General features: G+C 35.4%; 1 protein-coding gene across 1 annotated transcript in view; it reads right to left on the reverse strand.

Moving 5' to 3' along the window:
* The window catches only part of LOC142339340 (F-box and leucine-rich repeat protein 13-like), an 82,818-nt gene that overhangs the window by 32,342 nt on the left and 34,925 nt on the right, over positions 1-15,551 (reverse strand). Inside the window, exons 8-16 of the mRNA XM_075389321.1 lie at positions 14,068-14,163; positions 5,180-5,287; positions 4,855-4,880; positions 4,669-4,778; positions 4,541-4,590; positions 4,134-4,237; positions 2,281-2,410; positions 1,747-1,845; positions 829-949 (exon numbers count right to left, since the gene is read on the reverse strand). Of these exons, the coding sequence (XP_075245436.1) occupies positions 829-949; positions 1,747-1,845; positions 2,281-2,410; positions 4,134-4,237; positions 4,541-4,590; positions 4,669-4,778; positions 4,855-4,880; positions 5,180-5,287; positions 14,068-14,163 (844 nt within the window). The remainder of the gene's footprint in view (positions 1-828; positions 950-1,746; positions 1,846-2,280; positions 2,411-4,133; positions 4,238-4,540; positions 4,591-4,668; positions 4,779-4,854; positions 4,881-5,179; positions 5,288-14,067; positions 14,164-15,551) is intronic.

Here is a 15,551-nt window from a genome sequence, read left to right on the forward strand (position 1 = left end):
CCTAGAAAAGAGTAGAAGCAGCAAAAAAAAAATAAATTGTATTTGCATAAAAATTAAAACAAGTATTTCTAAGAGTAACACTCGGTCTTTTATAAACTGTTTTTTCTATGCGAATGACCTCTAGCAAGTAAAATTGTTCAAAAGCAACTTTTCAGAAACGAAAAAGGCAAAATCTTAGAGAAAAGAAAGTTTAACAACAGGCAATATTTTATTGCATCTCGCAACAAAATGGAACTCTATATCGCTTTTGATTCAAATAGTTTGCCACGTATACGTCAGCATGAGTCTATTACAGCATTTTTTGTGAAAATCAAAAAATGTTGGCATAGAATTGACATAAAAAAGATATCCAAGAGCTGAAATTCGAAATATTTGAGTATAGAAAGTCTCGGCACAAATTTTCATCCGTCGAAAGATTCCCTGGAGACTTCAATACCCAGCCTAGTTCCAAACATTTTATATACAAAAAACGTTATATATAAAATTGGCTTCATTCAGGAAGCACGTACAGCCACCAGCTTAAAATTCAAAAAGATCTGGATTCAATATTTCCACAGGGCTACGAGCTTTCTGAAGAAATGAAAGAAGCAGTCAATTTTCCTGCTCAAAATGCCCGAAAACGAGGTACAGTTTTACTTCCAGAAGAGAATTAAAATATGAAGGATCTTTCAATGCATCTGTGACATAATGCAAGAAACTTTATCACGGACTTATACTTTTTCCTCTTTTGGCAAAATAGAAGGCAGAGGATTTACTCGTTTGTTCACTGATACGAAAACATATGAATCTATGGGGCAAAAATATGGCCTGAATGTGATCGGGCATGACCTTCGATTCTGAGCCAGGTGAGGAATGTGAGAGTAGACAGTTGGATGAGGCTCTCGTCACTCAAGTAGGGACACATCTTCACACTAACTGACCTCAGTTTACGACACCCCTTCAATACCAGCTAAAACACAGACACCAATCAACTATGTTATTTGATACATCAGACATTAATTAGTTCATTTGAGTAAGAAAATAAAACCGTGCCGAATTGCTTGTTGCGGACATTAGAAGTGGGTTGCAATGGGAGGAATTTACAGACAGTTCGTGAAATCATTGACCACTTAGTATAGGAAAAACCTTTTGTACCAGAGGGAATGGATTTACTTTGCAGCAACTAAGAATTAATTATCAAAATACTCAAAACATAACCTTTCTATCTGAAAAAATCTAGAGCAAATAGAAACATAAACCGACAAATGTCGGAAGAATTGCTCTCGAACGACAAGTGGGAGCTCTAATTAATTGCAGCCTGCTTCAGTCGGGGGGAGGGAGGGGGAGCCTAAATGGGACTAAAAAGTTCAATAGTGGGCTTCAAATGACCACATTAGAGGTTAACATATACCACTATTAAGATTTAAAGTAAAAAATGGCACCAGTTTCGGCGCACTTTTCATTTGACTTTTAGTATTAAATTGCCGCCAATTGAGTTCAGCTGCTTGAAATTGTGATTGAGAGAGAATTTTAGATCACGCGAAACGCAAAAAGTCAAGGGCGTAAAAGTCACTCGAAAAGTCATAATTGTCAAGCGAAAATTTTGCAAAAAAAAGACACACGTTTACAATAATTGCTATGAACTTCGTTCAAGAGCAATTAAATGCATATTAAACCAAAATATGACATTAACGGCATAGAAACAGTTACAAGAAACATTGCACGGAGTAATAAAGTATATATCGATTGTGTCCAATGATAACTTACCTGAAGAGCATCATTGTCAATATTTTTGTTGTTGTTGCAGTAGAATGACCTCAAGTTGGGATAAGCATTGCCAATGTATTTGAAGCCACTGGAGCTAATCTGAAACAGTCTCCTAATATGAAAAAAGGTAATTTTTTAAAGTAAATATTCACTCGACATTGGTATGCTGAAGTGTAATTGTAACCCGAAACAGCATAGCCGAAAGGAATATAAGGTATCGGTTAACCCTGGGTTTTATTCATATCGATTTAATACTTTTGAGTACTTTCAAGTTAAAACCAAATCTCTTTGAGCGCTTAATTTTTTTGTTAATGGCTTGTGAATAATACAGTTTACACAATGTCAATGTCAATGTGACACAGTGACAATGCTTTCAATGTGCGAAAACAATTGAACCAATTCACGTTGGGACCATGAAGGCAAAACGTCTAGCCCTGAACTACATTTATTGGAGAACAGGTGATAACAGTTTTGATAATTAGGTTACAATCTAATAAGTATTAGAGAAATCCAATAGCAATCGTGTTTCCTTACATTGAGACATCCGGATACATCGATGTGTCTGAACTGTGGGGCGAGGCGTCCCTTGGAGAGGTAGTAGAGACCCTTGTCAGTCACTAACTGGCAGTAACCAATGTTCAGGTATTGTAAGTGAGGCATGTAACTGAAACGAAACTCAGCGTTACAATTCAAAGCTTTTCACAAATATATTATTTTTTGTTGGAGAAAAGAGAATATTGAAAAATAGAGGTAATTTATTAAAAACTACACTACTGCGCGCAATCTTCAAACTGCTTACATTCTTTTAGACATCATGCAACAAAATGCACCCCTAAAAATAGAAAACAAAACTTAATTTTCGGTGGGAACTTTTCAAATTATAGAAACTACAGAAACATAGCCGGCAGATTGCCGCGATAGACGCTTGTGGCCTTCCATGATTTGAAACAACTAAATAAACAAGATAGGCAGATTGACCAAAAGTCCTTTAGTAGACCACTAGATTTTTTGGTTAGATACGCACTGTCATTTTTAAGATACACATACGATCTATAAGGAAAAAGCCCTGAAACAGCTTTTTCAAAACTGATTTTCGAAATCAAAAACTCAAGACTAATACTCAAGATTAGGGCATATAAGTTTGGCACTACTTAGATGCACACTATTGATCTTAAACTAGTAAATGTTCATAAAATAAAGTTCCAGAAATCACTTTTTGTAAGAGTCACGCCATCTACCTAAAAACACAAATGACGTCACGCAGACAAATTTTAACTGCAAAGCAGTAGAAGTCCATTGGCACAAAAAACCATGCAGTAGCTTTTTATCAGACCGTGGAACATGTTTTCTGACACTTGAGAATAGAAATATCAAAAGCTGACAAAAATGTTAGGAAAATTTAAAAAAAAATGCAGATTTTATCCAAAAAATAATAAAATTCCAGACATTAAAAATTTGAAACATTCCATTGATACTAGAAACTATGCAGCACCCTATTATCAAACTTTAAAGGAGATTCCCTGGCCCCTGAATCTAGAAAAACTTTCAAAAAATGACCAAAATTTTCAAAAAAATTGAAAAAAATTGCAAGAATTAGTATCATATTGCGTGTTTGTGCTTGTAGTAACAAAACATATAACTCATAAAAAGGTTATAACATGTAATTTTATCTCGCAAAAAACCTTCATTTTAAAAAACTTCGACCTAAGACTAATAAAAAAACTCGAAAAAATCACAAAAAACATGAAAAATTGCACCATTTTGAGCCCAAAAATTCCTAAAAATGACCTTTTAACCTTAAATTAAGGCCATGCCAGCAGCTGCACCACTTGAAGCACTTGAAGGACTACTAAAAACAACTTTGGGCCTCAAATGAAACTTAATGCCCGCTGGGCGTTACCTCCCGTTTTGAAAGATCAGAGTCATTGAAAAAATGTGTGAATACAATAATAGCCGCCTGTAATTGCTGACGCGGCTTTTAATTATATGAATCTCAAAAAGAATTAAAACTAAATACCATGCCTTGCCGGTCTCTAAATTTTTTCGTGACAAAAATTAACTTAAATGCAGTTTGGTAACCGATTGAGGACAATGCTTTCCAATTGGATCGTTCTAGCTAAACATTCGAGTGTTCACAGGAAAATGTTGGCTTTTTATAGGAATACAAGACTTTTTTTAAGGAAAACACAAGACTTTTTATATGATTTATATTCTTCGATATTTATGTGTGGAAAATTTGAATACAATGTAATAAAAAACTTCATGTATTGACATTTCCTACGCATTTCTATAATACAGTCTGGTTTCTGCCTAAAATTTGTAGAATGGTTGTGCAATCAAGCTTCGACGTAATCAAAATTTACGGCTCTCACAAAGATGTTGAGTACCTGCATATGGTTCTAAGTGCTTTGTCGCTGATTTTGGTGTTGGCGATATTGAGATAGAGCATCTGGGAGCCACTGCTGAAGCCAATGTCCTCTATCACTTCGTCCTGTAAGTTGACACAACCCTCCTTTTGATCAATAAAAAAAGAACAACGAAAATTTTGAGACGGGATAATTTTCGGACCTCCTAACCTGGCGTCTATGAAAAACCTCACTGTGTAGAGGAGGCGGGGGGGGATTACACAGGGATTTGTTCGGTTGGAACATGACTATGGTTATTAGTATTGTTTGGAACACAACAATTACAAAACTAGTCGCATTAAATTTGCAAATGATGGAAACTATAAGCTAAAAAACTAAAAGCTTTAAAAAATGTCGAAAATAGTGTTTTCAAAATTCTAAAGACTTACGTTGATATTGGTGTGTGAAAAATTAACATCTTGCAGGTTGCGACACTGGGCTAAAACAGATCCACTTCATAATTAAATAAAACAACAGTTCTTGGCAGCTGCAGGGATAATAGAGATTAAAACCTTACCAATAAACCCGAAGCCATTACTAGTGAGTGAGGAACAGCCCTGCAAGTTCAGGTGGACCACAAAAGGTCTTCCAATGGTCAAAATGTTAATCAAACGCTTGTCTGTCAAACTAAAATGCACAATCAGGAAAACGCTAGACAAAAACGAAAGGATTTCAAAGGTATCAGTACTTAGATTCGCCTTACCTTGCATTGTAAGGACTGAGATCAACCTAAAAAACAGAGCGATGAGTTAACTGAGGATCGAATATCAAAATGAAACGGTCAAATTTAGGACGATTAACGTTTTTTATTTCAAGTACATTAAAAGCATTTTTCACGTCTAATTCAATTGTTTGAGGTATTTCATCTATTCACTTCGGAACACCACATGTGCAGACACGTCGAGCTTGCATATAAATCTACAAGTTTTGATGACGAACTCATATATTAAACAGCTAAATCGATGTCCAATTAATTGGAGTGCAAAAGTAGTTTAAAGCGATAGTTGGAAAATGGTTGCAGAACTAGCCTTGTTCCAGAGCGCATTCGACTGAATGATGACCTTCCAGGATCTGCATACGAGTGAACACTTCACCATATCTGCTAAGGACAATTTGGTAAAAATCAGAGCCGACACCTGAAAACAGAATGCACCTCAAATGCTCGAATAGTGCTAGCTTTAGCGTTCGCTTCAATGGAGAAAAAGTAATATGAAACAAATATTACCTAACGGAATTACATGCCGAGAAATTATTATATCAGCTGCAAAACAAATTTTTTGTGCTGAATATCGTAAAAAAGAACGCTACAGGGCCCGTCTGCTCACAACTAGGCGTTCGATTTATGTTTCTGATTTTTGACGCCATTATAATTATCGATAATTATTAGAAAGTTCGTGACTTGACATTTTTCATAAAATTTATTTTTTTCCTGACCATAAGAAATAGAGATAGACAAAAGAACGTACGTACTTCAAAACACTCGAAAAACTTTTTTATGAGAATGGAGCTCTATACAAAATTATCTTCATTAGCATTGAGTATACACAGATATAGCCTTGCAAAAAAGCAATTAAAAAGGCAAAATTTGCGCTTATACACAAACCAGCATAAAAATTCGACCCTAAAATGATCCGTTTTTTGATAAACAGAATTTATAGTAAAAAGGAGAATCAGTAATGTACGTGTGCATATAAAGTGTCCAACCTATCATATGCCATAAATTTATGGAAATTTGGAGAGATAATGTAAGGTTAAACAAAACTTAAACCTAAAAACTATAAATACTTTTTCGAAGATCAATTTACGCGTAGTACCTGAGCCTTTTGACCGGTGAATCACCTCAAATTCCAAGATTTTTGGCCAAACTGACCGTTTATATTTTTACTTTGCTAAGAATACCTTAGCCAAAAGCAAGTCTCGGAACAGATAAACAGCCAAATTTCGACAAAACAGAAGTACGTTAGAAGGCAACTGCAATGAAATAAAGGAAGAGCGTAACGAAAAAAAGAAGAAAACAAAACAGAAAAAATATGGGATAAGATCCACGTTGAATTCAAAATATTAGTGAGCTGCTTAAGGTTGAGCAAAACCATAAACCGACTAGCGTCGGACGAATGGCTCCAAAATAACACGGCAAACAATTTCAAAGAGATAGAGAGAGAGAGAGAGAGAGAGAGAGAGAGAGAGAGAGAGAGAGAGAGAGAGAGAGAGTTAATTTCTCTGAGTAAAAATAAAAATCAAAATATAGCACATTAGAGGCAGATAAGAAACCGTCAAGTTATCTTTGCACTAAACATAAAACCATTGTACACTCAGAGAGGGCGGCTCACAGGTCAGACTGGTTCACTGACCACTGCCCTTTAATTTTTTACAATTGGACATTACTGTTCAAATTTTTCTCTTGTGGAAGATAATAGATGAAATTCTCAACATAATTGACGGAAATTTCATTTTTTGACTAAAATCTTGAGCCATTTAGGAAACCCTGGACACAGCAAATTGAATCATTCTGTGATGTCTTTCTTTTTAATCAACTTTGAAAAAAAATTGAAAAAATGTAGTCGCCTCTGATCTTATGCACCAGACTCACAAACGAACAATCAGAAAGCTCAATAACGTTTGATGGTAACACATTGTTTTCAAAAAAAAGATTAAAGAATGTTGCACCTCTGTATCTCAGTGAATTCCTTTCAAAATTTTGTTTACACTTTGGTATTTTCAAAAGCAATTTCAAATATCTTCTCGTTGAATTGTTAGATCGGGATTCGAAAGTAAAAAACTCTTTAGGATACGTATCTGTGTGCATTTTACACATTGATTGTTTTACAAACTTAAGAAGTTCGTAAATATATAATTCGTAAGCAGTAAAGACCTTGCATTTCTAAAAACAATGAGTTACATTTTCTGTGTATTTCCGGAATTAAATGAACCTGATTTTTTTTGCAAAGAACTAAAAAATGAAGGGCGGTAAAGATAACACACCCATATATCAACACACCATATTGAATAATTGGTTCCGTATTTGATGAAAAAAACTCGAGTAAGACAATTTTGGTACATAATGCCTTAAGTTTGACACTATTCCGCACTGAACTGATAACTTTTTCTTCACTTCCTCAGTGAACTCTGTGAAATTCAATTTTTAATTGAAACGCACTCCAAGACACTTGCAGCTCTCTGACTCAGGTACATTAACAGAAATTGTTTTAAAAACAGACGAACTATTGCCATTAGAGGCAATGTTTCCTATTTTAAAATTCAATTGACAACTTTTTTCAGGATTAAGGGACAGTTTGTTGGCATTAAGCCATTTCTCTACGTTGACCAAATACATTTGTTTTGACTCAAAATCGCTATTGCCTGCTGTTAGGTTGCGAAGAGAAAAGTTCTAAGACTCGGTACACGTCTGGAAGGTCATTATGTATATCAAAAAAAATCGAGCCAAGAATCGAGCCTTGTGGAACACCACAGTTTAGATTCCGAAAGCTGAATGTGCAATTAGTGACTGAAACACATTGCTGTCTTTCCGATAATCACTAATCCATCTTAGGTAAACTCCTCTTATACCATATAGTTCAAGCTTTTGTAATAGGATTTTGTGCTCAATCGTGTCAAAAACTTTCCTAACAAAGGAGGCTACCTGAAAATTGCGGCTGGCACCAACGGTGTCCGTTAATTTTGCAATGGCATCAATTATGACATTTTTTGGACAACCAAAATGAGTAGTATGGAACAAATCGAACGTTTCAAAGTAAGTATAACCTCGTTATACAAAACGCGTTCAAAGATTTCACTCCACAAAATCAGTAGCAAAATTGGTCTGCAGTTAATTATCTCCTCTTTCGCTCCTGCCTTATGCGGAGGTACAACTTTAGCTTGTTTCAGAAACCTTGGAAATTTCTGCAAAAGATTTATTTACAAGATGATCAAGATGCTTGAAGTTAAGGAATGCGTCTTCCTGATTAAAATTGTACTAATATCATCCACCCCCGAAGATAATTTTTCTTTGAGATCTTCAATTATTTGCAAATTATCGTCGCAATTTGTTTGATAAAGCCACATACTCTGCAAGCTATTACCCTGAGGACTAACAAAGACCTCATTTTAGATGCCTTACTTAAGTTTCTGTCATATACCTACAAAAAAGTGTTGAGCTCGTTTGCAACATCTAGGTTATCACCAACTCTTCTACCATCTTTTATAAAGTAAGCAACGTTAGAGTTTTTAAAAATAACGCCGTTATGCCCATTTAAAAATTAATAAACCTGTTTTGGGTCTCCGATGCTTTTTGAGAACTTTTGCTCATAGTAAAATTTCTTTTTTGCTTTGAATGTTTTCTCCGCTTTAATACGTTGTGCTTTAAATGTCCCTAATTTTAAGTTGAACTGACGGTCCATTTTCCACGAAGCGTGTAAATGGTTTCATTTGCAAATCAATTTTTTCAAATATTTATCAAACGATTTAGGTTTTCTTTTTGTATTCCCCACTTGAACTCATTGCTAATGCTTCTTTAAAAGTATTTTCAAATCTGTCAAATACACAGAATAATTTCCGTTTCCTGGTATCTTATTGTAGCTAAAGATTTAGAAAGGTTTTCAATAAAGCAAGACATTTTATTTAATGATTTTTAAAAACTGGTTTCACGAAAACCAATTTCGGATAAACATTTCTTTCTATACTTCTCAAATAGGAATCACAACAGGAGAGTGATTGCAAAAATTTTGACTCTCCAATACAAAAGCTTTCTGAATCTTTAAATTTTTCACGAAAAGTGATCAAAACAAGTCGAGGTATTTTGGCTGATGCGAGCTGGCTCAAGACAACATAGTTGAAATCCCTTTTGAGTGGATAGTCGACCGATATGACGGATTCATCAGATTTTTATATAGCGCGTTGATTTTGAAATCTCCACAAACTATTATTCTGTAATAACTTTCATTGATGATTTCCAATGTTTTATCTAGCTCAAAAACGAAATTCTGTTTGTTAGCTCTGGGGGATTATAAACTACTAACAAAGCAATTTATAACTCTCCGAATTTCAAGCGGGCCAAAAGACTTTCATTTAAATTGCAATTCAGATCTTCAATCAAGTTCAGCTCGTCACTTATTTGAATCAGGTTACCTCCACCCCTGCCAAACCTTGATTTTGACAAGCAAGTACTATAATTTGTTACATTGAACAAATTTGGATCATCATTATCTGTTAGCCAAGATTCTGTTAAACATATGACGAAAGGCGGAGACTGAAAACAAGATAGCAGTGCCTCTAATTCTTCATGATGTTTTTTTAATGGATCTAGTATTTAAGTGTAAAAGATCTAGTATTTAGGAAGGGCACATAGACCCGAGAAACTTTTGTAGTTCAAAAACTTCTGACTACGGAGGGGTTTGTTGACTTTAATCACTACGCTACACGAGCTATATACACTCAGCTTTCACAGTCGGTTTTAGGTGAATCATATTCTTAGAGACTAGTTAGCTAGTTAGGTGTTAGGCTCTGAAAATCCCGTTTTTGACGACACAAAGTCAAATGGGTTAGATGAAAAATCGGTCCAGCGAAAAATTGCACAATATAATTGCTACAATCTTCGTTTGAGAGAAATTAAACATAACAACTTTAGAGTTCTGAGACAAATATGAGGTTTGCCATCTGCCCAGTGGAGAAGAAATCAGGACATAATTGGATAAAAAAATAACTTCAAATTTTAAAGTCAAACAATAAATAAAGCAGCCGCTAACAAAACAACTTTCCACTTTCCAGAATGTTAGAAGAAGAAGAAGAAGAAGAAGAAGAAGAAGAAGAAGATTTATTTATCCATCTCATACGTATTAACAATACACTAGCAAAATCAACAATATTTACAGATGGAAGGGACAAACAACGAGTCACTGTGAACTTCTTTTCAGTTCGCCCAGGCGATAGATCAAGAATTCAAGAAGTAAATTTTACACAGCGTATATAGTACCGACGGAAAATTATTAATTAACAACAAATATTACTAAATTAGCAGCAACCTGGTATAATGCTAGAATCATTGAATCAAGCTCAGCAGCAATTTTAACACCTTTACATTCTTAGTATCAAAATGGTAAGTAACGAAAGGATAAACTTAATGATTCGAGTAGATTGACTTCCTTAATCTTTTAAAACCATTTGAGTCATAAGTTAAAATGCGCAACATGACCCCCAGCATAACGACATCGTCAGCATTCCTAAAACGTCTAGCAAATGCATGGTCAGCATTCTTAAAACCTTTACATGCTTAGTATCCAAAGGTTAATAGAGGAAGGGATAAGCCAAAAGATTGGTGTAATTTACCTTACTCAATCTATTATAAAGAAAAAAAATTGAATTAAAATTTAAAACGGGCAGCACAATACCCAGATAAAAGCTCTTGAAACCACGTCACAGCAGGGGAACTAGTCTTTCGCGCCAATAAAAACAAAACATTTGGCGCTTTGGGTGAATTTGAAACCAGAAGTAGAAACCACTGTGCCGGGAAGACATCCCTATGAGCTGCTTTCGGCCCCAGGCAGTGATCAACTACTTCGTGTCCCAAAAAAAGCGATCAATACTTAAGTAATTAACTGGTCCGATGCCTGTTGAGCTCCGAGAAGAGCTCCTGCTAAGTCACACTACAAACTAAATACGAATTTAGATAGTTCGTTGTTACAGACGAGGTACGAATTTTTGAGGTGATGACAGAAGTCTGTTACTTTCTGGACAGAATTTAGATCAAGATCAGATGGAATTATGCCTATTGTTTTTAACTTATTGTACAATTTAGAGGCCCGTAATTTTATTGAGAAGCGCTCAAGTTTGTTTCGACACTTTGGTTGAGCTATTAGATTTGATTTTGTCAATCTCGTTGTGACTTTTGAATAGTTATAGGAAAACATGTCATTACAAAAAGATTCACTGTGGAGTCCATTCAAAGCTCTTAAAACAAATTTCAGTAACTCATAAAGGTGCAATTCGTAAACTGAAAGAATTGAGTGATTGACGAAAATATCTTCACATGTATCGCTTTTCCTTCTGAAGTAGATGAACTTCAAGATCTTTTTTTGCAAAGTGAATATAGGTAGCAGTGATGTATAACTGCAACATGCATAAACAAGGACACCGTATTGAATAATGGGATTGATGCACGTTTTGTAGTAATCAATTAATTGAGCCCTAGGAACAAAATGTCTCAGTTTCGACACAAGACCGGACTGGTTGCTTAATTTTTCTCTTACGGATTGTATATGACTAAGGAAGGATAATTTCGAGTCAATGGTAACACCTAGATATTTACATACTGGTTTATTTTCAATGAAAGCAGAGTTTAGAGAGAATCTTTGCTCCGAATCGCTTGTCTTTTTATTAGTTCCTATATTCATTTGAATTGTTTTTGATACATTCACTACTAATTTATTGGAATTTAGCCAATCGTTAAATTTTTTAATATCTTCCTCGATATCCACGCAGTGTAGTCCAATTGCAGAAAGGTTTGTATCATCTGCAAAAAGTATAGCTTCTAAGTGTCTGCAAACTAGAGGCATGTCGTTTACATATATAATAAACAGTAGAGGACCTAATATTGAGCCTTGTGGAACACCGCAAACAATCTCTTCCCATCCAGATGACACATAATTTAACTTTACTCGCTGTATTCGGCCTTTTAAATAAGATTTGAACCAATTAAGAGAGTTACCTCTTATTCCATAGTTTTCCAATTTACGGATGAGTAGGTTATGATCAATCGTTTCAAAAGCCTTACTAAGATCAAGAAAAAAAGTTCTTACTTCGTTTGTGGTTCTGTTGAATCTTACCTTCTCAGTGAACTCAACTAGAGCATCAACCGTGCTGTGTTTAGTCCCAAATCCGAATTGCTTACAGTATAGTAACGAAAATTTTTCTAGGTAGGAATAAACGCGCTTGTAAACAACTTTTTCATAGATTTTGCTCCACACATTTAGTAATGATATTGGTCGGTAGTTATTTTCGTCAAGTTTAGACCCGCTTTTATGCATTGGTATAACTTTTCCTTTTTTCAGTTCTATCGGAAACTCACCTTTGTTCATCGACAAATTTATTAGAAAAGTCAGATACCTAGCTGTCACAGGTGCCGAGACTTTGACTAGGACATTACTTATATCGTCATCACCGCTTGAGAACTTATTTTCCAGATTATTGATTATTTCAGCAACTTCACGCTCTTTTGCTTGAAAGAGGAACATAGATTGTTGCGCTTTGGGGACCAGACATACAAAATCTCCATTGAGATGTTTACTTATCTCAGAACCAATATTGGCAAAGAAATTATTAAAGACCGCAGCATTATCCCGCAATGAAGGACTTTCAACAATATTCCTGCATGACTCGAGTATTGGTATTTTTTTGCTTTCATTTTTTTTTACCAGTGAGCTCATTTAGCATATTGTATATTTGTCGTTTATCCCTTTTAAAAGATGTGAACTTATTCTTGTAGTACATGGCTTTTGTTAGTCTAAAATTCTTTTCAAATTGCAATCTCGCGTCTTTGAATTTTTCTTTAGCACTAAAATTTGCCTTATCTTTCAACCAGTCTTCATGTGCTTTGTTCCTTTTCGTCCTTAAATTTTTAAGTTTATTATTGAACCAATTGGGCAGGTTTTTGTATTTATTTGTTGATTGTGTCAATGGCGCGTAAACATTTACAACCGACAAGAAAGCCTTATTGAAGACATCAAAAGCTATCGACGCATCAAGGGCTAAAACTATATCCGTTTCTACCTTGGATAATTCCGTTTTCAAGTCAACCTGAAAAATCTCCCTCAGATTTTTATTTTTCAGAAATCTCGTATCTCTAAAACTGACAAGGTCTGCAGTTTTTTCACCATAAATTTTCCATTTTAAAATAATCGGGTAGTGGTCAGAAAAACTTTGCAGCTCCAGTACATCCCAATTTGGTTGTTTGACATTATGATAAATGAAATGATCAAGACAGGTGGATGAGTCTCCCACAACACGTGTTGGTCTTTCTGGAGCTAGTTCGAATCCGTTTGCGGTTATTAGATTTTTGTAATCTCTGGTCAACTGGTTATTTTCCAGCGTATTTATGTTTATGTCACCACATATAACCGTTGGACATGCAGAGTAGCACTGTCTTTCAAGGAACTTTTCGAGTTTAGATAAAAAGTCTTTCTTATTAGCTCTAGGTTTATTATAAATAACAATCAGATTAACTTTTCTGTTATGTATTCTAATTTCAGCAAAAATGGACTCTTCGAATGGACTTTCACAAACTTTGACTAAATTACAAGAGTTTCTTAGTTGAATCATGACACCTCCACCTTTAACCGTATTTCTATTTTTAACCGCTATCTGGGTGTAACCATTTATCGAGTAACTATTTATGTTGTCATCATTTGACAACCAGGTTTCACTTAGACACAGGATATCAGGCTGAGCATCCAAACTAAAAACAAGTGATTCTAGTTCCGCATAGTTTTTCCTAATCGGTCTCACGTTCAAATGAAGAATTGTTGCATCAAACTGCTCATCCACATCTACAAAATTTACAATTTGTTTATTTAGTTTGTCATAGTCAGAACCCAACATCGATCCGAAAGGGCTGATTCATTTGACTTTGGTTATTGGCTTGCCGTCCCGAAAAAGGCGTTCTTTTGAAACAACGCATTACATCTTCAAGGTTGTAACTGAGATCTACACCCCCTTCGTATAATCCGTTTATTTTATATACAAGGCCATCTGGTTTCCATTCGTAAAAAATTGCACCCTCTCTGGTCCAAGTTGCGTTGATTCGAATATCACTTCGCATCAAATTGACAAAAGCCAATCGTTCTCTGCTAATATCTTTGTAGATTTTGGCACTCAGGTTGGATGGAATGAGGTTGAAACAATAAACTTTCATTATCACCATATTTACCTCTATCGGCAGTAGAGACACTCTGTCATTGCCCTCCTCGTGCAACTCGTCCTCATCTCTCTGCTCGCCATCTGCCTGGTCACCACGCTCCAGTCGCTGTAAGGAGAAATAAATGTTAATTACTTCACCATCATTTTTTTCAACATCATGAATGTCAAAACTATTACTTGAAAGCATGCAAGTACAGGACTACAAAAAACAAGAGCTGTTTCTTTCCAACAAAAAGATGTTGAATATGCTTGGATGTCATTTACAGCATAGTCTCGAATGCAATTTTTGAAACGAAAGCTATAATCATAGAGCTTCGATTTTATAGTCTACGTTTGGCGGCAGACTAAGGTATGCACATGGAATGTACTCCTTTCCATTGGGGGATACATAAGCAAAGGGATGAGACACAAATATTACACGGTATGAGAAAAGATAAAATGAACATGCTGTACCCATTCACGCAATGAAGAGCTAAAAAAGCATGGTCAAGTTTACATCTTTACTGTTGTTGACCCCTTACCCCCAGTATGTCAGGTAAACTCCGTGTATGTCATCACTTAGCAAATAAATATGTGTTAATTCAGGACCGACATGGGCGGGCGATACAGGGAAGAGATCTGAATATTTTGGTTAAACACATAGATAATATTCAGCTTGTAATACTGCCATCATAGACGGTGAACAAAAATGCAAAAAGTTTATCGTGAACTCTGGTGTCAAAGTAGTTGCAAGCAGTTTATTGAGACCTTGAGAGAAAACATGGATCTATTCTGTTTGTTTCAGGCCCAGTGTTTGTTATGAACCCCACTAACAAATTAGGTGTTGCCATATAACATGTTGCTATGTATAAAACTATCACGTGTGCTTTTAGGGGTAAAATTCATATGCCCACTAAGTGCAAGGAGGGAGCTGAATAGATCGAAAACATTTCCGTGCATGTTGAAAAACACACCAGATGTGATTGAACACAGGACATTTGAGACCTACTTCTAGCATCATGTTCAGGTAGAAGTCACGTGCTGCCTACAAACGACCAGAAAAAGCTCATATACAAAGAAATTCTCAGTAGTGAAAAATGTGGGCGGTCAATCGGAGGGATTTAGAATACCTCCAACTTAGTCTCAAATCTAATAAAGAAAGAATTAATAGAAAATAAAAGCATAGGTTTATTTTTTCATAATGAACATGACAAATAGACGGGATCAGGTAACAACTCTCTTTGAAGTTCGGGAGCTATTTTTGGTAACGCAAACAATTTTGGCCTTAATCAAAATAATCTAATCTCCGCCTCAAATTCACTGTTGATATCATTACTACAGAGTTAACTAAATCCAACTTGCAAGCTCTATGGAGAAACGATGACCTTCAGTTGAGGGCCAAACTTTGGTCCTGAAAGACTAAACCACGAGCCTAAACTAAAGCGCTGATAAAAATTAGAGATCAATTCTGCTTCAGAAACGCCGAAAAAGTTTGCTAACAAATTTATTTTTTTT

Source organism: Convolutriloba macropyga, chromosome 5, assembly GCF_964194025.1.
Source record: "Convolutriloba macropyga chromosome 5, txConMacr16.3, whole genome shotgun sequence".
Classification (NCBI taxonomy): Eukaryota; Metazoa; Xenacoelomorpha; order Acoela; family Convolutidae; genus Convolutriloba; species Convolutriloba macropyga.